Source organism: Schistocerca cancellata, chromosome 1 (genome assembly GCF_023864275.1).
Source record: "Schistocerca cancellata isolate TAMUIC-IGC-003103 chromosome 1, iqSchCanc2.1, whole genome shotgun sequence".
In the NCBI taxonomy this organism is placed as follows: domain Eukaryota; kingdom Metazoa; phylum Arthropoda; class Insecta; order Orthoptera; family Acrididae; genus Schistocerca; species Schistocerca cancellata.
Genome location: NC_064626.1, coordinates 1092928877 through 1092951371, shown reverse-complemented (window position 1 = coordinate 1092951371; position 22495 = coordinate 1092928877). Strand labels below are relative to the sequence as shown.

At 42.7% G+C, this 22495-nt stretch overlaps 1 protein-coding gene across 4 annotated transcripts in view; it reads left to right on the top strand.

The window, feature by feature from the left end:
• The window catches only part of LOC126091487 (skin secretory protein xP2-like), a 586258-nt gene that overhangs the window by 454439 nt on the left and 109324 nt on the right, over positions 1-22495 (top strand). For all 4 annotated transcript variants that reach the window (XM_049907069.1, XM_049907065.1, XM_049907066.1 and 1 more), the window contains one exon: positions 20722-20818. In XM_049907069.1, the coding sequence (XP_049763026.1) occupies positions 20776-20818 (43 nt within the window). In that variant the 5' untranslated portion in view covers positions 20722-20775. The remainder of the gene's footprint in view (positions 1-20721; positions 20819-22495) is intronic.

Genomic DNA, 22495 nt, shown 5'->3' with positions numbered 1-22495 from the left:
GGCGTGGAACTAGCGGCGACAGTTTGGGGGCAAAATGAGAAAAACTACCAGTCGGTTTCCGTGTGGAGCGAGGGACGCAAATCGTGTTTGTTATTTATGATACTTGTCTTAGTATCAAAATGAAGACCTAAAAATCCACCACCAAGCTGATTACCTACCCCTGAAATGACGAATTACTGAATGAAACGTGTAAAAACTAGTTTGGGGAAGGCATAATGCAGACGTACAACCTGCCAATACCAAGTCGTGGCTAAAGATCGTAATTTGTCTAAATGAACTATCGTCACTGTTTGCTAAATGAGATTTCGACATGGATGTTTTTCGTTTCATCTGTACAGAATGAACATTAATGTAACGTCATTTTCTGACTGTCACAATTATTCCCTCTGACACCCAAACCAGCTGTTATTCTCAGGCAGTATGAAGCTGTGAGAGAAAAAGTCTTGCAGCAGTTGTAAGTTCGTTACATGTCCAGTATCTATATAATAATATTTCACTCTTCAGTAGGCATGTCCCTAAAGCAATCAGTGAACTGATATCGAAAAGCAATTTTACTATTTAAATTTGAGTGTGACTGAGCTACAGCTATAAAACCTTGTGGATTGATGTTCTGTAGTGCTTTAATGTCCCTATCATATTATCTTTGCATTAACTTGTGTTAACACTTGTAGAGAGGAATCAATGAATGACGTTTGTTCTGAAGACTAGGACTAAAACTTACAATGGACAGTTGTCAATAACCAAACTGCAAGGTCCTACGGACTAAATGTCAGTAGAATAAGCAAACACTGTAAGCATTGTCTTGTCCCATAACAGACTTCCGCGAGATTTCATTGTTCATACAGTACACTGATATACGATAACGACCACAAAATGTATGTACACTACTGGCCATTAAAATTGCTACACCAAGAAGAAATGCAGATGATAAACGGGTATTCATTGGACAAATATATTATACTAGAAATGACATGTGATTACATTTTCACGCAGTTTGGGTGCATAGATCCTGAGAAATCAGTACCCAGAACAACCACCTCTGGCCGTAATAACGGCCTTGATACGCCTGGACATTGAGTCAAACAGAGCTTGGATGGCGTGTACAGATACAGCTGCCCGTGTAGCTTCAACACGATACCACAGTTCATCAAGAGTAGTGACTGGCGTATTGTGACGAGCCAGTTGCTCGGCCACCATAGACCAGACGTTTTCAATTGGTGAGAGATCTGGAGAATGTCCTGGCCAGGGCAGCAGTCGAACATTTTCTGTATCCAGAAAGGCCCGTACAGGACCTGCAACATGCGGTCGTGCATTACACTGCTGAAATGTAGGGTTTCGCAGGGATCGAATGTGGGGTAGAGCCACGGGTCGTAACACATTTGAAATGTAACGTTCGCTGTTCAAAGTGCCGTCAACGTGAACAAGAGGTGACAGAGACGTGTAACCAACGGCTCCTCATACCATCACCCCTGGTGATACGTCAGTATGGCGATGACGAATACACGCTTCCAATGTGCGTTCACCGCGATGTCGCCAAACACGGATGCAACCATCATGATGCTGTTAACAGAACCTGGATTCATCCGAAAAAATGACGTTTTGCCTTCGTGCACCCAGGTTCGTCGTTGAGTACACCATCGCAGGCGCTCCTGTCTGTGATGCAGCGTCAAGGGTAACCGCAGCCATGGTCTTCGAGCTGATAGTCCATGCTGCTGCAAATGTCGTCGAACTGATCATACAATGTCAGCTTTCACGGCCGGTATTGTCCTCGCATAAAACTTCCGGGCTGATAGGCCGTGGTCGAAGTATAAAACTCTCTCCTGACGTTTCGTCTCCGACTGCGGGAGACGTCCACGGAGGTAAAGCGGCGAACTGCGCCGCTTTACCTCCGAGGATGTCTCCCGCAGTCGGAGACGAAACGTCAGGAGAGAGTTTTATACTTCGACCACGGCCTATCAGCCCGAAAGTTTTATGTGAAGTCGTCGAACTGTTCGTACAGATGGTTGTCTTGCAAACGTCCCCATCTGTTGACTCAGGGATTGAGACGTGGCTGCACGATCCGTTACAGCCATGCGCATAACATGCCTGTCATCTCGTCTGCTAGTGGTACGAGGCCGTTGGGATCCAGCACGGCGTTCCGTATTACCCTCCTGAACCCACCGATTCCATATTCTGCTAACAGTCATTGGATCTCGACCAAAGCGGGCAGCAATGTCGGGATACGAGAAACCGCAATCGCGATAGACTACAATCCGACCTTTATCAACGTCGGAAACGTGATGGTACGCATTTCTCCTCCTTACACGAGGCACCACAACAACGTTTCACCAAGCAATGCCGGTCAACTGCTGTTTGTGTATGAGAGATCGGTTGGAAACTTTCCTCATGTCAGTTGTAGCTGTCGCCACCGGCGCCAACCTTGTGTGAATGCTCTCGAAAGCTAATCATTTGCATATCACAGCATCATCTTCCTGTCAGTTAAATTTCGCGTCTGTAGCACGTAATCTTGGTGGTGTAGCAATTTTAATGGCCAGTAGTGTATAAGGGGGCGGTCAAATGAAAACTAGATAGAGTATATACTGAGCATGACGCGGACGCTGGTAACGATGTGTGTGTTGAAGTGCCCTCCACTGGGAAAAGGAAGGAGCAGTGCGAACTTCCTGTGAAGGCCAGAAAAGAGAAATAGCGGGCGCGGTGCTGTTTTTGACTGCGGAAAGTACGGCAGGAAGTAAAATTTATGCCAGAACATGTGTCAGTATGCCATATGCGCCCTTGTTTTGCGTGGAACAAACGATTTCGGCTGTCATTGAAAGGGAGCAGTCGACCAGGACAGGCTCGTCGTGTCGTTACCCCTTCTCTGAAATCTGCGGTGGACGTTGCTGGCCGACGACGGACGCTGTGCTACCGCACACGCCTTCATGATTGAGCATATAAAGCCTGAAGACGAGCAGAAGTCGACATCACTGCAACATCTGAAACGATACTGGAGAGCAGGAATCAGAACCAACAGTGAAGGCACGTGGATTCGCCCCCACCGAAAAAATACAGAGTCGTGCACGCCAGCTGCGGGAAAGTTATGATGCCCTTTTTCTTTCACTGCAAAGGCCTGCCGCTCATTGACTTCCTGGAACGCGGCGCCACGATTAAAGCAGAGTAGTATGTGGACACTTTGCAAAGATTGAAGCGCGCCATCAAGTTCAAACGCCCAGGAATTTTGACGGACAGCATCATTCTGTTGCAGAATAAGGCCCAGCCACATGTTGCCAAGCTAGTTTAGACTACACTGCAGAAACTTCCTGGCAGATTAAATCTGTGTGCCGGGCCGAGACTCGAACTCGGGACCTTTGCCATTCGCGGGCGAGTGCTCTACCATCTGAGCAACCCAAGCACGACTCACGCTGCGTTCTCACAGCTTTACTTCTGCCAGTACCTCGACAGAAGTAAAGCTGTGAGGACGGGGCGTGAGTCGTGCTTGGGTAGCTCAGATGGTAGAGCACTTGCCCGCGAAAGGCAAAGGTCCAGAGTTCGAGTCTCGGTTCGGCACACAGTTTTAATCTATCAGAAATTTTCATATCAGCGCACATTCCGCTGCAGAGTGAAAATCTCATTCTGGATACACTGCAGAACTTCCTCTGGGAAGCCCTTACACAGTCTCCGTAGATTCCTGATCTCTCTCAATATGATTTCCGTATTTTTGGAGCACTGGAGAGAGACATTTGTGTCCGCCGATTGCATTGAGCGTGTTGTCACAGTGGGTTTTGCAACAATAAACAGCTAGCATATTTTTTTACCATCTATCTTGTTTTCATTTGGTTGCTCCTCATACTCAAATTATCCTGCCTTCGAAGTTGAATCTTGGAGATTCTAATTACTTGATACACCGAGATGTAATTGGTTATCTCAGAAACGAAAAGCATTACACCGAGCAGTTCGGTGCTACCTTTCTTAGCTGGGGCACATAATGTTTACCGGCTTCTCCAACCTGTATTGTTAAACTCCGTGCTAAGACGATATCGAGCAAGTGGAATAGAGTGGAGCAGTTACAGAAGATTTAATTACTTGTGTTGACCTCAAACTGCTCGTTTCCGCACAGTGTTACGCCTAGCGGGTCAGATAGTGATGAATGGGCTCTCTCGTAATTAAAGCCTCCGCTCGTATCGCGCTACAATGTTTTACGCTACGTGGCAGTAATTATCCGCACGAGTTCACAGGCATCTGCGTTAATCAGGAGTAGGAGCAGCGATACCTTATAGTGCAGATATGGCACACACGAGCGGGCAGCGAAATTAAGCGAGGCATGCGGCCGGCCTGATTCCGACAGCCGCGTGTCACAGTTAGCGGTGACAGCCGTGTCGTCCTCACGTCACCCCACGTCAATGGTAGTACCACTGCGTTACTGCTGTCTGCATTACAGAAGGCAACGGACGGGATTTCAGTACTGGAATCTGACGCTGCTGTAGCTAAGGAAAAACGAACGATTCCTAAAACCGCTGAGAGTTACATGGTGACAGAGAAAGAAAATCTGTTCCATTTGAGGAAATAGCCACTTGTCGGAAATTACCCAAAAGTTTACTTAGGGCACAGAAACGCTCTGCTGATTTTCATGTTTCACTCATCAAAAGAAATCAGACCCATCACATCAATCCAGCTGAAATATATCTGATATATACATTAACTGCAACAATTTCTACATAGGTTGAAGTAGCACGAAATTAAGAAATGTCTAATGAAAATCGTGTAGCCCCTCGCCTTCAACGTCCAAGGAAATCGGCAGTCGTTGCCCATTTCCTTCAAGCTGAACACACTACTGGCAGTATTGGAACGACCGGAATATACCACACATGTAAAGCAAAAGTCGAAAACTGGACTCCGTATAACATTCAGAAATTTTCAGGCACAGAAATACGCACCCAATGACACACTCAACGAATACAGACAGTGACTTCATTGGAGATCTATGTATTTTCAAAAAGCTTTGGCTCAAGGTGTCCAATGCATTGTGAGCTCTTATTTATATATTCTTCTACTCCATCGCAAGTCAATTCGTAACAAATGATCTGTAAAAATACTCCGTACCTCTTTCCATTAGAATTTACATAATGTCTCCTAACTCTAAGAATGTAGTATACGTGTCTATAGAGGAGGACTTCTTTAAGAGAATATCTTTGGTCACATAGGATGTTTATTTTCATTGTTTTCATACTTCAGTCTCTTGACGAAGTATGTGCTATGAAAACCAAACAACATAGAGGAATTTCACTAGGAGCACCAATGAAGCAGATATGCAGGTTTTTACACGAGCCTGTTTTTTCTTCTTTTTTCCCCTTTAATAGAGTATCCATCAGGTGCGCCTGCCTCACCAGCTCATGACGAGAACGTCGAATAAATCATGGCAACCCTGATGATGGAACTTTCGCTCCGGAATGTGTGTCGTAAATAAAAATCTAAAAAAGCGAGGTAGAAGTAGTCGACGGATTTTTATTCAAAAAACATGTGTCTATTGTGCCGCGTGAAATCATTGTGGATTCATTAAGACAGACATTAACGTTTGAGCAATTCAAAAAGAATCAAACTCGGAAGAATAGTGAAGCACAGTAAGTGATCATCACTAAAGAGACAGGGCTAGGTGTACTCCTAGCAGTACTCTGTTTTCTGAATGGCAAAGGCAGTATTACGCGATGAATACGAGTGGAGGGGGACGCACATCAAAAAGCACAGGAGACGATGCATCCGCTTGCTAAGAGTGCACCGTAGAGACAGGTACGGAGGCTGTCTCCATGAAATAAAATGGGGCCTTGTAGCGTCCGCTATCGTCTCCTACGGGCAAACTACGTACTAACCTTCTGTCTGAACAGCTGCGTTCGTTCATTTGCCTACTGCACCCCTTAGGCGGCTTGTAACTGCAGCAAGAGAATACACCACTGGAATGGTTTAAGGAGCACTACGCAGATATGGCGACATTTGCAGAGTCCTTCAGATTGCCCGACGTCATCCGTGTGTAGCAAAACTGAGACGCCATCGAGATCCTAACAGTCTCTCAGAGTTGTGGACTGCGGCTGAGCTACAGCACATTGGAAAGACATTACCATTGCTTTCATGCCCCGATTCATCGCCACCACCACCATCATCATGGCGAAAGGCCATAGGCTGTAAGTGAGGCCAGTCTAATGTAATTACTCATTAGCATATACTGGGTGTCTCCCCTAAGAGTCGCTAGGCACATTTTCTCTGGTGTTTTGGGTAGATATTTGCAATTTTATTTTTGCATTGCGTAGCGGGATACAGCCCTGACAATTCCTGCTCTTCACGTCTTTCATGCGACAGCCAGTGACGACAAAACGGGCTAACCCCCAAGTGTAACAACTTAGAGATTAGTGTTTCCATCTGCTGCTGGGTGTGGGAACTATGAAAATTGACATTGGTCTCCTCCCTAAGTGATATTTAGGGGTCAGACCAATGTCAGTTTTGATAGTTCCCGTACCCAGCAACAGATGACAGCACTTAACTCTATATCTTTACATTTGAGGGTTAGCCCGTTTTTCCGCTCATATCTGTGCTGCGTTTGACTACAGTTCCATAAGCACAAGCTAAATAATGTTCTCTGAACTAAAGTCGGAAGAAAACTAATCTTCTGTCTTGATGTGCTATTCGAAGGACAGTTCCGTGCTAACAGTACTCAGTTAAATCTCTAGGCAAGTGGTCTTTGTCCACATGCGATAATTCTATTTGCTGTTCTGTTTCTACTGAAGACTAACCGCTGTATGTATGCAGGCCACTGCTTCTGTCTCATTCAGACGGCTTGAAGACACGACGAACGTTCTGCAGGAACTCAGACTGACAACTGTGTTCGTGCACGCTTACTTGAGCGCGCCTCTCTCTTCTTGGTGGTGCTGCCGCTCCAGAGGGCGTGATTCTCGCGAACAGCATGACGGTTTGCAGGCAGCGATGTTCCTGCTGCGGGCAGGCGTCCACGGTACTTCTGGGACCAACCGTCGTAAACTCTTGTTGTCTGATATCTCAGTACACCACAGTTTGTGTGCAGGCGGTAGTATGGAATCACCACTGTAAGATTGCTCGATTTGGAGATGGGCAGAATAGAACTAAAGCACTATCATGTTTGAACGTGACCGTGACCACACCGTGAATGAACACCGGCAGTTACGTAACTTGGTATGAGGACAGTAATCGTAAAAAGACCCTAACCGACAGGGAACGTAGATGAGAGTCACTCCTGATCGATGACAGTCGCTATCAAACTCGTCAACATTTGCTGCTGTCAATGAATATTATAGGTCCATCTAAATCAGTCCCCGAACGACCATTACGAAGGAAATTGCACGCATTGGACATTTGTAGTTGGGTACCTAGCAAAAGCTCATTGCTCACAGAGGTCAATAAAATGCACGTCTTCAATGGGCCAAGAGACATAGAAACTGGGCAGTGCTAATCGGAGGCGTGTAGGGTGTGTGATCTGAGGAATGGCGATTTTGCCTTTTTTCAATTGACGCAAGGTGACAAGTATAGCGACGGCTCTATAAAGCGTTTACCCGCAGTGTGTGGACAGTGCAGCTGATGCCGGAGGCACTTCTGCGATGTTTTGGGGGTGTTTTTCATACTATAACTTGGGCCCAATCGTTTAGATTACTGTGAGCATTCTGAGTGACTAATAGTTGCACTTTCCCGTACATCTTCAGGCAGTGGACACTTCCTTCTAAAATGAAAATATCTATTTTAACAGCTGCACGCACTCATTCCTGGTTTTACGAGCCTTCTGGCACAGTATCACACCTTGTCTGGCTCTCCAGACAATCCGGTCTTAATCCCATAGGAGATGCACGAGCCTTCTGGCACAGTATCACACTTGTGGCCCACTAGACAATTCCATCTTCCAACAGGAGAAGTTTGGGTCACTTTGGAACAAAATTTGAAACATAGAAATCCTCATAATTTTGTTGCTATGGGATTTAATCATCAATTACAGATTTTACTGGATATGGCATATGTGAAGAAACTTGTTGACTACGTTTACATTTATACTTCATTTACAATTTTACGGTACGTGGTAATCTTTCTGAAACTTCCTGTTGCTTTCAGTGAGGTGCCTCCTTCCAAAAATAGCGTACTAATCTAAACATAGCAGAAATTTTGAGCCCGTAAAGTGATGTTAACAAATTATGCTTTGATCATTTAACAGCGCATAAAATCACATCACAGTTACTACTACTACTACTACTAATAATAATATTAATAATAATAATAATAATAATAATAATAATAATAATGAGCACGAGGATGTAAAGAGCAACTGATAATAGATGCAGGGGTGACATATGAAGCTAAAACTAAACAAAGGTCACTACACTACACATACATTGATTACCAAAAAGCTTTTGATAGTGTACCCCACTCATGGTTACTACAAATATTGGAAATATACAAAGTAGATCCTAAATTGATACAGTTCCTAAACATAGTAATGAAAAATTGGAAAACCACACTTAATATCCAAACAAATTCAAATAATATCTTATCACAGCCAATACAGATTAAGCGTGGAATATACCAAGGAGACTCATTAAGTCCTTTCTGGTTCTGTCTTGCTCTGAACCCACTATCCAACATGCTAAATAATACAAATTATGGATACAATATTACTGGAACATACCCACACAAAATCACACATCTGCTATATATGGATGATCTAAAACTACTGGCAGCAACAAATCAACAACTCAACCAATTACTAAAGATAACAGAAGTATTTAGCAATGATATAAATATGGCTTTTGGAACAGACAAATGTAGGAAAAATAGCATTGTCAAGGGAAAACACACTAAACAAGAAGATTACATATTGGATAACCACACCGACTGCATAGAAGCGATGGAAAAAACAGAGGCCTATAAATATCTAGGATACAGACAAAAAATAGGAATAGATAATACAAATATTAAAGAAGAACTAAAAGAAAAATATAGACAAAGACTAACAAAAATACTGAAAACAGAATTGACAGCAAGAAACAAGACAAAAGCTATAAATACTTACGCTACACCAGTATTGACCTACTCATTTGGAGTAGTGAAATGGAGTAACACAGACACGATCACAATGCCACAAATATAGAATACATCACATACATTCAGCAACAGAAAGATTCACATTAAGCAGAAAGGAAGGAGGAAGGGGATTTATCGATATAAAAAACATACATTACTGACAGGTAGACAATTTAAGAAAATTCGTTCTAGAACGTGCAGAAACTAGCAAAATACACAAAGCAATCACTCATATAAATACATCGGCTACACCACTGCAATTTCATAACCACTTCTACAACCCTTTAGATCACATAACATCAACAGATACGAAGAAAGTGAATTGGAAGAGGAAAACACTACATGGCAAGCACCCGTATCATCTAACACAGCCACACATCGATCAAGACGCATCCAACACATGGCTAAGAAAAGGCAACATATTCAGTGAGACAGAAGGATTCATGATTGCAATACAGGATCAAACAATAAACACCAGATATTACAGCAAGCATATTATTAAAGATCCCAATACCACAACAGATAAATGCAGACTTTGCAAACAACAAATAGAAACAGTAGATCACATCACAAGTGGATGTACAATACTAGCAAACACAGAATACCCCAGAAGACATGACAATGTAGCAAAAATAATACATCAACAACTTGCCATAAAACATAAACTAATAAAACAACACGCTCCCACATACAAGTATGCACCACAAAATGTACTGGAGAATGATGAATACAAATTATACTGGAACAGAACCATTATAACAGATAAAACACCACCACATAACAAACCTGACATCATACTCACCAATAAAAAGAAGAAATTAACACAACTAATCGAAATATCCATACCCAATACAACAAATATACAAAAGAAAACAGGAGAAAAAATTGAAAAATACATCCAACTGGCTGAGGAAGTCAAGGACATGTGGCATCAGGATAAAGTTGACATACCAATTATACTATCAACTACAGGAGTCATACCACACAATATCCACCAGTACATCAATGCAATACAGCTACATCCAAACTTATATATACAACTACAGAAATCCGTAATTATTGTTACATGTTCAATTATCCGAAAGTTCCTAAATGCAATATAACATATACCGTACAGTTAAAAGGAAGTGACGCTTGATCAAGGTCCGCGTCACTTTCCATTTTTAACCAGACCTAAGGTCTGAGAAAAATAGAAATAATAATAATAATAATAATAATAATAATAATAATAATAATAATAAAAGAAAAAATATGATCATCCAAATTAAATGAACTGACAGAATTAGAAATACCGTAACGTAGTAAGTTTACGAATCGTCAAAGCATCAAATTTTGACTGTTAAATATTTCCGCAGAAAAATGTCGTTGTTACTCGTAATTACTGGAAGTCTGAGGCATACATAAATAATAATCTCTGCTGCTGTTTAGAAAATGGTTTAGTTTTCACTACATGTTGCGTTCATCGGACAGCAACGTAACGGAAACATTCGGTAGGATACGTATGTCACTGCTCGCATTAAAAAGTATGTACAACAGGGACGCAGTCTTTCCCACCTCCCACGTCGATAGCGCACACTACTGCTCAAATTGTACATGCGAGAAGCTACGAAGTAAATAAAAGAAACCTTCATCAGTGGGATTAAAACTGAGGGTGAAAGGGGGATCTCAGTCATAAGATTTACTAATGATATTGCTACCCTCAGCCGGCCGCGGTGGTCTAGCGGTTCTGGCGCTGCAGTCCGGAACCGCGGGACTGCTACGGTCGTAGGTTCGAATCCTGCCTCGGGCATGGGTGTGTGTGATGTCCTTAGGTTAGTTAGGTTTAAGTAGTTCTAAGTTCTAGGGGACTTATGACCTAAGATGTTGAGTCCCATAGTGCTCAGAGCCATTTGAACCATTTTTTTTTTTTTTTTTTAGCGACAAAATTCATACAGAAATTAGGGTGCACGAAGTAGACGAAGTGAAGCAAAATTAAGCGTTACGGGCGAAGTAGACTAGCTCAGGCATAGAGGACACATATCCCTAAAAGGAGATGTCTGAGAATTTCTCATGGAGGATGGCAATGTATGGAAGTGAATCGTGGACCGTGGGAAAACCGGAAGAGAAGAGAGTCGAAGCATTTGAGATGTGGTTCTATAGAAGAATGTTGAAAATTGAGTGGATTGATAATGTAAGAAATGAGCTGCTTCGCAGAATAAGCACGGAAAGGAATATGTGAAAAATATTGGTAAGAAGAGGGAACAGGAGGGTAAGAGCTGTACGGGTAGATAGGGTTAGGAATGTAGTCAATAAATTAACTTCTCATGGTTGGGATTCACAGTCATATTATATTTCTTAAAAGACATCATAGTCGCCGTTGACTGTATAAAATATTTATTATTACGATTGCAATTTCGGTCTTAGGGCCATTTTCAAGTAACACTGCAAAAGTTACATTCTGTCAGAATATAAGACTATCTGACATGAGTACATGTCGTCGTCAAAATGCAGCCTTTTGACTGTGAGAGTCCCACAAGATCCGATGAGTACGACACTTACTACATCGTAAAATGCTGTTAAATGTGTACTGAACTGTCAGTGTTACCATCGTTCTAATAATCTCACACACATTCAAGCTCAGGTGCACTGACAACATGTGGAGCTAAGACTCAGCTCCACATATTGTCAGTGCACCTGAGCTTGTATGTGTGATACAGGGTGGCGCACGAAATGTTTTACCATTTTGTTTTTGAATATAAACTTTATCGTCAATACAATCTGAAAGGAACATACACTACAATGAAGAGTCGTCCATGGAATTTTTTCTAACTCAGCACATGCTCAATATGTCCACCATTTCGTTTCCTAACTTCCTTCAAACGAACACTGAAGTTAGTGATTACCCTACGGCACACGTATTCCGTAATTTCACTGCAAGCTTGAAGAATAAGTCTTCTCAGTTCCATTAAATCACGTGGACGTTTCGGGAAAATTTTTTCCTTTAGGTACTCCCAAAGAAAAAAGTCACATGGATTGAGGTGTTGACTATTGGGGGGGGGGGGGGGGGGCAATTTTGTCCGTCATTGAAGCGACCTGGAAACATGAGTGAAATGATCCGCATGTCGAAATGCTCGTGTAAAAACTCCAACACAGTGCTTGCAGTATGTGGCCTTGCTCCATCTTGCACGAACCACTGCGTGTTGAAGGGCAAGGCAGTAGTAAGAAGCTGTGGAATGAAGCTGTTGCGAAGCATGCTCAAATAACGCTCGCTGTTCACAGTTTCTTCAAAGAAAAAGGGTCCAATAAGTCCGCGACTGGAAATTGCTGGCCACGCTGTAATCCTCGGAGCATAATGTTGTCGTTCATGAAGCACTTGTGCGTTTTCAGTGGCACAAAATCGTACACTTTGTTTGTTAACCACACCGTCTAAATGAAAATGCGCCTCGTCTGAAAACCAAACGTTGTTGAGAGTTTCTTCCCTATCCTCCGCCCACTGAGCAAACAGTAGTCTCTGCTGCTTGTGTTCTTCAGTGAGCTTCTGTGCACAGGTCATCTTGTATGGGTACATATGGAGATCACTTTTAAGAATGCATTGAACGGAGCGTCTGGATATTCCCAGTTGCACTGCTGCCTTTCTACACGATTTCCCGGGACTTCTATGTACAGCAACTCGTACCGCTTCAATATTCTGCGGCAAACAAATAGGCTTAGGCCGAGGTCGCTTCGCTTCCAATACTGTTCCTTCCTGTACAAATTTATCGTACAACCTGTGCATGGTCTTCTTGCAAGGGACCCATCGTGTGTTGTCGAAAACGCCTCTGAGTCACAACAAGGCTTTTCGTTTCATGAAAAAGTAACACAATTTGCGATCGTTGCTGTGTCGTCAGTCTTCCATTGTCAGCCATTGCTGCTTACTAGTCTCCTAGCGGCAGTATCGTGAATTGCACGTCATTTCGTAATTCATTTGTTTTTCCAAGTTTTGCTGGTACTGCTGTAGAGATCCCAGCGGGATATCTAATGTGCGTCGTAAATTGTGAAAGAAACAATTGGTAACACATTTCGTGCGCCATCCTGTAGATTGACGACGACATGTACTCATGAACTTTGCCAAATTTCATGTGTGTTTCTGTAACATGAAGCTTTCTATTTAGCCGTAGAAAATATCTTCATCAAGTGCAAATACTATTGCAAGAGGAGACAAACCGAAGTGAGAGCTTTTACGCTTCCAGTTGGGTGACGTCGTGAGGCCATCGTAGCGCTGATGACAGTGGTGATGATACCGTGACATGCGCTCTGAGTGCCAGATGGGGACGGAGGTAGGGCACAGACCATGTCTGCCAGCAGATGCGAGCGCAGAGCTCTGCTCGAGAGGTTACTGGCCGTGGCTGTGCGTGGGCACAGCGAGCGGCCCCGCCGGTATTCCAATGCAGCTTAGCAAACTGGCGCTCCCCGCTGCTGCAGGGCCCAGCAGTTACGCTCATCTCATCTCACCCCACTCTACGGCTCGTAACTAATATCAGAGCCGGTGTCGCGCGCGCTCTCCGCTCCTCCGCGCTAGCCTGGCGGGCAGGCCGCGTTTCGTCCTCTTTCGAAACAACGCCCACGCAGCTCTGGGGCCACTAACCTCACTTGTCAACAGAGCGTGCACTCCTCGTGGCAGTAGGAGGCCTCTCTGTGCTGTACGGACGAATCACGTTAGCTTTCTTTGTATTTCTCCAGTTTGTCCTAGTAGTGCTGACGCCATGCGCGGATCCAGGGGGCGTACATGGGGCGATGACCCCTCCCCCTCCCATTCACTGCAAAAAACATAAAACGTTTCTCTCAAAGTATTTACGTTTCTACACATTAATTCCTAAGTTCCAGACTAATATTAGGAAAAACGTAGCCTGAAAGCAGTGCATGAATAGCAAGGGATTCTAGAAAATTACTTGAATAGGAACGTTGATCGGAACCTTCCAGTTAGGAAAAGGCATCCAGGTCGACCATACCCGTCGTCAACAGCACCCAAAGGCAGAACCGACAAACCACAAGAAGTTCAGAAGAGCAATACAGACACGCCCAGGTTCCCGGGTTCGATTCCCGGCGGTGTCAGGGATTTTCTCTGCCTCGTGATGGCTGGGTGTTGTGTGCTGTCCTTAGGTTAGTTAGGTTTAAGTAGTTCTAAGTTCTAGGGGACTTATGACCAACGCAGTTGAGTCCCATAGTGCTCAGAGCCATTTGAACCATTTGAGCAATACAGAGAGGCAAACATCCTCGATGAAGAAATAAATAACTGAGACAAACAGCATTCCCCACGCTCATATAGCCATAGTCTGCAGATTTGTGTTCACAATCGTAGAGCTACGTTAAGTGTTGATAACGGTGAGTGCACACTTGGATTTTTTGTTGTTTAACTTACGGCTTTTCAAAGTAGTTGCTATCACTTGTCAGATTCTGGGACGAATCTGACAAGTTATGTTAAAGCAGTGTACTAAACATTAATCAAGACGAAATTATTATTACATTAAAACACTTCCACCTATACAGAATGCCATCACACCGACTGACCAAACAGATCTTTGACTGGGTAACCACTAGAAACAACAAATGGGTGGCAGAGGTAAAAAACGACCTGAACCAACTCAACATAACAGCAGACACAATAAACAACAGAATAAAATTCAGAAACATCATTAAGAAAAGTAAACTACATGAGATACACTGTGACAAACGAACAGGCGTAAAATGGACCGAAGAACGCTAGCAAGATCACAGCCGGAAGATGAAAGAAATATGGGTAACCAAAAAGGCGATCAAGATGAAGCCGAAGACACTAAGCCGACAAGAAGCATGGACAGAGGACCGGAAACAGAAACACAGTGAGAGAATGAGGGAAGTTTGGGCAGCAAGGAAGGCAGCAAAAGGAACTGGCCATGTAGTTTAGTCCAACTGTGCGCTCTTTAAGGACAAAACACTAATAATAATAATAATAATAATAATAATAATAATAATAATAATAATTCAATTACCCGAAAGTTCCTAAATGCAATATAACATGTACCATACAGTTACAAGGAAGTCACGCTTGACCGAGGTCCGCGTCACGTTCCATTTTTAACCAGACTTAAGTCTGAGCAAAAAAAGTCAATAATAATTAAGACTCTTCAATATATTTATTGTTATTAAAATCCCAGACACTGCTATCACTCCCATTTTTAACACTTGACAAACTACATTGGGGGTGGCAGGAGAAAGTAAAGAAACTTACAACACCATCCCAGAACACAGTCCCGCATCCGCACATGGGTAACGCTATTCTCGAAGAATTACTTCATTAATATAATCACTTTATAATTAAATTTACAGGGTGTCCCAGGAGAAGGAAAGAAAAAAGGAAGGAAAACAAAAGTCTTGTAAACGTGGGCTCTAAAATACATGCATTAAGATGTATGAGCACTTGTTCAGTAGAAGAGATGTGTTTCGCAGTAGCTAAGATGAACAAACGCTTGTAGGTGTTGCTGCATGTTTTACAGCCCATATTTACAAGACCTTTTTTTTCTTCCAATGCATGTTCCTGTTACGTCCTCGAATATTGATCATTCCTTCTCCTGGGACACCCTGTATGTTAGTGAGCGAGGTGAGGCAGTGGTAAGATAATGGTCTCGTATTCGGCAGGCAGTGGTTACAAATCTCGTTCTGCCGTCCAGAATTAGATTTGACGTGATTTCCCCAAAATTCTCTACGTGAATAACTGGTGAGTTCATTTGTAAGGTCTCCACCGTTTCCTTCCGCATCCGCCCCAGTCCAAGCTTGTGTTCCGTCGCTAATGACCTCATCATCTACTGAGCGCTATAGTCTAACCTTTTCTTTTTCCTACATCTATATTCGTTAATTTCATCTCGTTCTTGAATGGTTACCTTCCAACTTTAAAGTACTTCTTCCTCTTGTACTTCTGCAATCCCTGGAAGAGCAGCTCCTCTTCTGTATTCTGAGATGTGCTCTACTGGTTTATAATGACGAGGAGGGAAAGCGGACCTCATCCGCCTTCGTCGATATCGTGAAACCACAGAAACTCTGAAACTGCATAATAGGACAGCTATTTGAACACACTCACCCCAAGAGCACATATTTTATATGCTTATACAATGTGTAGCTTCTTTTCTTATTACGTAGTCTTCTCTTCCATAACTGTTGTGGTTCTCAGATACTTCAGGCCTGCACTTAAAAATATTTTTGCTAAGCACTGGATGTATGTTTCATTTGAGAAAAGGGGAAAAAGGGAAAAAAAAACTTAGAAAAGGTAGTCATGTCAGAGATTGTTCTTGCGACGTAGCCAGTTGGATATGTCCATACTTATTATTGTGTAAGACAGTTTGACTCTTCAAACATCTGAAGGATAATAATTATTTCAGATGTTTTTCACCATCATAGCTTGGACCAGACCTTTGTCGCAGAAAGCCAGCTCCTCAATCTGACTTTCAAAGATCTCATCACCATTTAGTTTACGGAGATGATTAAAGTTATATGTATACATAAACTTTCATTACTGAGGCGTAGGCTGGGTATAGAAATATGTTCAAAGGATTGCTTTTTCAAATCTCGGTATCTGTGTGTGTGTGTGTGTGTGTGTGTGTGTGTGTGTGTGTGTGTGTGTGTGTGTGTGTGTGTTTGTGTGTGTTGCTTTCAGTGTTGGGGAAAAGCAATGAATGTAATTATTCAAACTAGTTGGGAATATTAGACAATTTTTTTTGTATTCATTTATATATTAAAATTTCAACTGTCTTTATTTTGCTTGGGATTACTTACAAACAGCTGTTCCTTCTACAATATTTCGTGTCGTTTATTAATTTGCTGGGACCATTACTGTCCAAAGTTTTATCTGACTACATTATCACACTTTATAAATAACGTTTTATTGGTTTGGAGATAGTTCATATCAGTTGTTTCAACATCAAATTATGGATTAATTTTTTTAATGTATGTCAATATAAGGCAAATCACAGTGGGACGCACAGTGGACAGGTATTTTTTCTGTGACAAGAATTAAGATGTTTCTTCCCTTCCCATTTACTAATAATGCGTACAGGGGAAAAATCTTATATGCCTCTCTGTTATCTATTATTAGATAAATTTTCTCTTCACCACACCTTTCAGTAACTACATATACAGTGTTCAAGAACATTTGTAAATGTTACCCTAAAAGGTGATCGTCGATAATAAAAGTAGGTTCCGTCAAGATATGAGGTGCCTTTCATTGTGCGCCACTTGATATCCCTGTGATACTCTCAGACGAGTCAGCCAATCTTGTAGGTAACCGTGCCACTCCACTCAGTACATACATGATACCATGTGCTCGTCAAGTTGGCATGGATTTCACTCGCTTAGCGGCGTACCATTGCAGACGGTAACAGCGAGTCACTAGCAACCGTTTTCATAGACAAACCACAATTTCCCGATATCGTAGCGGTGACTCAACGCCCGCTGTTCTTGATATCGACGACTGCATCTATACCACTGTGTTCAGTTTCATATTCTATCAGTATTTGTGGAAATTGGTCAGGTATGCAGATAATTCACCAGAATTAATCAAAGACTAGATCATTATTATGTTTCTTGAAACATTCAGTTTAAATTTGTCTGCATTGAAGATGAAGACATCTTAGTACAAGACTGATACTTTTACTAATATTTGCAAGATTGCTTTCGGTTAATGTATTGCTGCGAGCTGTGGCGCCGTAGTGGTTAGTGCGGGTCACCAGTTCAAACCCGACCACCGGTAATAATTTTATTTACAATTTGCATTTTTGCAATGTTCTTGAACTATTTTATGTTTGTAATGTTAGTATATTCTGGAATATTTGATGTTTGTGCAAATATGAGCATTCTGAAATATTCAGTGTTTGTGCAAATAGCTGTACATTAGGTGCAGGAGGTCAGTTCTGTCCTGGATATACATTGATGTGCGTAATAAACGTGCTTTCAGTTCTAAGCGTTGTGCTTCGTTGAGGACCGTACTTTCGGGTTTGGACCTGATTATGGTTCCGACGTGACACCTTCATCCTAAGAAAGGGAATTGTCAGCGGAAAGCATGAGACTGCAGTTAAATAATCCCCAAAGCCATTAATGTACAGGGTTTTCGGGTTAAACATATAATAATGTAAATGTAATAACTTGAGAAGTAATTGAGATTTTATGACGGTATATGTAACTCAGATTTTTTACACACCTATTATACCTCGAAATGCTCACCGTTAATGGCACGATAGACATCTAGTCTGTATTCCACTTCTCTCAAAGTGTTTTGCAGCATTGCAGGCGTAACATTTGCGATAGTTTCACGAATACGATAGCGTAGATCTGGTAAATCACGAACTTGCTTCTGGTACACTCGATCCTTGATAAACCTCTACAGAAAAAAAGTCAAGTAGCGTAATGTCTGGGCTTCTAGGGGGCCAAGCAATCGATGGTCTACCTCTCCCAAACCAAGTCATCGCTCACGATGTTCGCAAAATAGCACGGTGCGCCATCTTGTTGAAAGATCATGTCACGAGGAAATTATAGCACAGCTACAGGTCCAACATGTCTACGCGAAGAAGAATGGACATATAATTCTGTCTTTCAACAATCCACAACACACATTCACTTTTGGAGGGTCACGTTCGCACTCTGTCTCTATGTGGGGGGATTCAGTTCCCCAGATGCCGCAAGTGTGGAGTGTAGCCTCGTCCGAGAAACAGACGAAATCGAGGAATACCTCGTTGTCACCCATTTTTTCCAGAATCGTCTCAGCGGATGCCTTCCGTCGCGGCCTGTCGTTTGGCTTGATTTGCTGAAGCTGCAGTTTGTGCGCCCGTAGTCGCAACCTTTTGTAGACGACATCGTGTACTGTTGAACACCGTAGCTGTCACTGCCTGTTTGCTTGGCGGATTGACTCTGAGGGTTCCTCTGGAAAGACGTACGGGTTAATTCAGCAGTAGCCTCTGAACTGCGTGCTTGTCTTGATGGCCCGACATCGAAAGCAAACTTCCGGTTTCCCGAAGACGCTTGTCTCATTTCTTGATTGTTAAGTAAGTCGGAACTGTGTAAAATTTGGCAATTTGTGATAAGGACTACGGGACCAAACTGCTGAGGTCATCGGTACCTAAGTCTGGAACCGCGCGACCGTAACGGTCGCAGGTTCCAATCCTGCCGCGGGCACGGATGTGTGTGATGTCCTTACATTAGTTAGGTTTAAGTAGTTCTAAGTTCTAGGAGACTGATGACCATAGATGTTAAGTCCCATAGTGCTCAGAGACATTTGAACATTTGAACCATCGGTACCTAGTCTTATACTCTATTTAAACTAACTTACACTAAGGACAACACACACACACACACACACACACACACACACACACACACACACACACACAAGCCCGAGGGAGGACTCGAACCTTCGACGGGGGGAGCCGCGCGAACCGTGACAAGACGCCTGAGACCGAACGGCTACCCCGGGCGGCTCGGAACAGTGTAGCCGACGTTAGCTCTGGCAGAGGAAGTAAACAGAACACCGTCTGTTGTGGAGACCACATGCCTACTGACACGCTTCTACGAAAGCAATTACACGAATGCGCACGTGGCACCAGATGCCACAAGCAAACGCAGACAACATTGAGAGTTACCATATTTGTAGAAGCAAGCCACCAATAAATATCTCAATTACGTCTCAATTTATTACATTTTATATTGTTATATGACTAACCTGGACACCTTGTATAGTATGACGCGCAGTAATGCAGCTTTTGTTCCTGGGGTAGACCTACAATTTATTCTGTGAGTGACTCATCTTCGAATTGTCACCAACATCGCATTCCTGTAGAAAATATGGTTCAATTATATTTTAGATAGTACCCCTCAGTTTGGTAACATGCAGTATCCATTTTTATTAGCTCTATTCAAGGCGATTAACGTATCAAGTGGAAAGAAGAACAAACCTGCATGCTCGAGGAATGTATTACGGCAAAATACATTCGCAGGACTCACATAATGAGTTACCCTGAACAGTATCAGATTTGCATGAGTCACCTAGTTGTGACTTCAGTATGAATTACAGTTTAGTTGGTGTACATTTAGCCGTTTGCTCGTTTAAAAGGACAAACAGGAGAGTTCATATTGTAGATAACTACGTTTTTAAGTGGAATACTATTTCTGAAATTCTTCCAATGGATTTTTATCGAGTAGAACCAATGTGATTTCTCCACGACGCCTCAAGTTCCTCATTAGCTTCTCTGCTACCGAAGTTGCACCTTCGAGCCATAGACGAGACAAATGGTATAGCTTTAGCTGCCAAGAACTGTAGTACTCTTTTCCTGGCTGACTGCATTGAGACAGAAAACTAGGCAACACGTATGGGAGAACGAGATTCTATGCCTGCGATCGTCCAAGCAGAACAAAGACTGGGGCATCATGTGAGCATCCTTCCAGAGATGTCGTCGGTCATCGTAAGGCTACGGTAGTGCGCCCCTTCCAGTAAATGAACCGATTTCTGCACAAAATTATTGAGTTAAAACGCTGCATCAGGTGAAAATCACAGTTCGGCACAGGCATTGTGGAGTCGTTTTACAGGTCACCTTTCGTACTAAAATTCATTTTATTTTTATCTATATTAGCATCGGGGACAAATTACCCTTTGTTTGCTTATTGTTGCTGTCCTGGCTGTTGCAGATGCGTTGCCACTGGTTGCGCTGCTGAAGGCGTGCTGATGTCGGACCGCTCGCCATGACAGTTCACTGGTGGATGCATTGGTTCTGGATCACAACTGGTAAGTTTGCTCTGTTCGCTCTTCACCTTCTTCATCTTTCCCTGACTTTGACAGATTAGGTCTATCGATCTGTTCTGGCCTCCGTTTCATCTTTTAACTGGCCTTTCCACGTTCCTCTTTCCTTTGGGTTTGTATTGTAAGGCCATCTCTGGCATCCTTGTTTCTTCCATCCGTTCCAGGCGTTCCTTCCACTTTTGTTTATGTTCTATTTTGTCATTTATTGCAAAAATATTCAGTTCTTGTCCAATATTTTCACTAGGGATTCTGTCCAACTTCGTGCACCCTTTGACTGCTCGTAAAAATGTCACTCCAGCCCCCTGAACATGCAGGGATGTATTCTGTCACCTACCTTGTTCTTTTTGGTACTGGACAGCGTAATGAAAAGTGTTGTTGATGGTAGGAGATATAGGTATTCGGTGGGGAATGCAAGGCAGGTTTGAAGACCTTGACTTTGCTGACGATATCTTGTCTGCTCTCGCAAAGATTGCGTGACATGGAAGAAAAGTTGGAAAGACTGAAAGAGGAAACATAAATTGCAGGACTTAAAATAAATCTTCAGAAAACTAAGGAAATGAGAATTCGATCTGAAAAACAAGCGAAGCAACAGTGTATGGAAAGGAACTGGAACAAGTAGACTCCTTTGTATATCTAGGAAGCACCCTCTGTAAAGATGGAGGGGCCGAGGAGGATCTAAAGGGTCAGATACGGAAGGCAAATGGAGCCTTTGTACAACTGTACCCTGTCTGTCGTAATAAGAACATCTCGAGACGAACCAAGCGGCCCTTGTTCAATAGCAACGTAAAGTCAGTCCTCCTGTATAGTTGCGAAACATGGAAGGTAACAAACATGATTGTAAACCAGCTGCAAGTCTTCATAAACCCGTGTTTTCGGCAAATTATAAATGTGAGGTGGCCAGATGTTATATCAAATGACGAATTGTGGGAGATGACAACCTAGCGACCAGTCCGTGAACAAATAAAGGAAAGAAAATGGAGTTGGATTGGTCACACAACACGCAAACAACAAGGTGCTGTTGAAAAGGCAGCACTGGATTGGAACCCACAAGGAACACGTAGACGTGGCCTCCCGAAAAAGACATGGAAAAGAACGGGGGAAGAATAAGCTCTGAAAGCTGGTAAAACATGGAGTGAAGTGAAATGTTTGGCTGCCAATAGAACCAGATGGAAAAGGAAATAAGTCAAGTCCCCTGAACATTGCTAGCTTTTTTTCTCCTCATAACCCAGGTTTCACTTCCGTACAATGGAATCTATACAGCCAGCATCTTACAGAACTTATGTTTGTGTTTCTTACTGTATTTTGTAATGTTGTTCTTGCAGTATATACTATGATCTCTCTTTAATTTACGAGGGTGAGTCAGTAAATAAGTCGCAACTGGGATAGAGACATCAGAGCCGCGTGTACAAGTCTGAAATTTATTTTGCTTTTCAACATTAAGTTTATTTGGTTCCTTAATATGCTGCAACCCACAAGGTCGATGTGTCGTGGGGTAGCTGTATCCAGCTGCACAAAAATTTCCATGAACTACAGTTAAAACCATATACTTGGCGAATTTCGCTACAGTCGTCATTTGCGTACATTCCATCGGCTCAAAAAAATTGTTTTGTTGTAGTCGTGTGCAAGTTCATGTCACACCTGCCGTCTTGACCTGACTGTGTA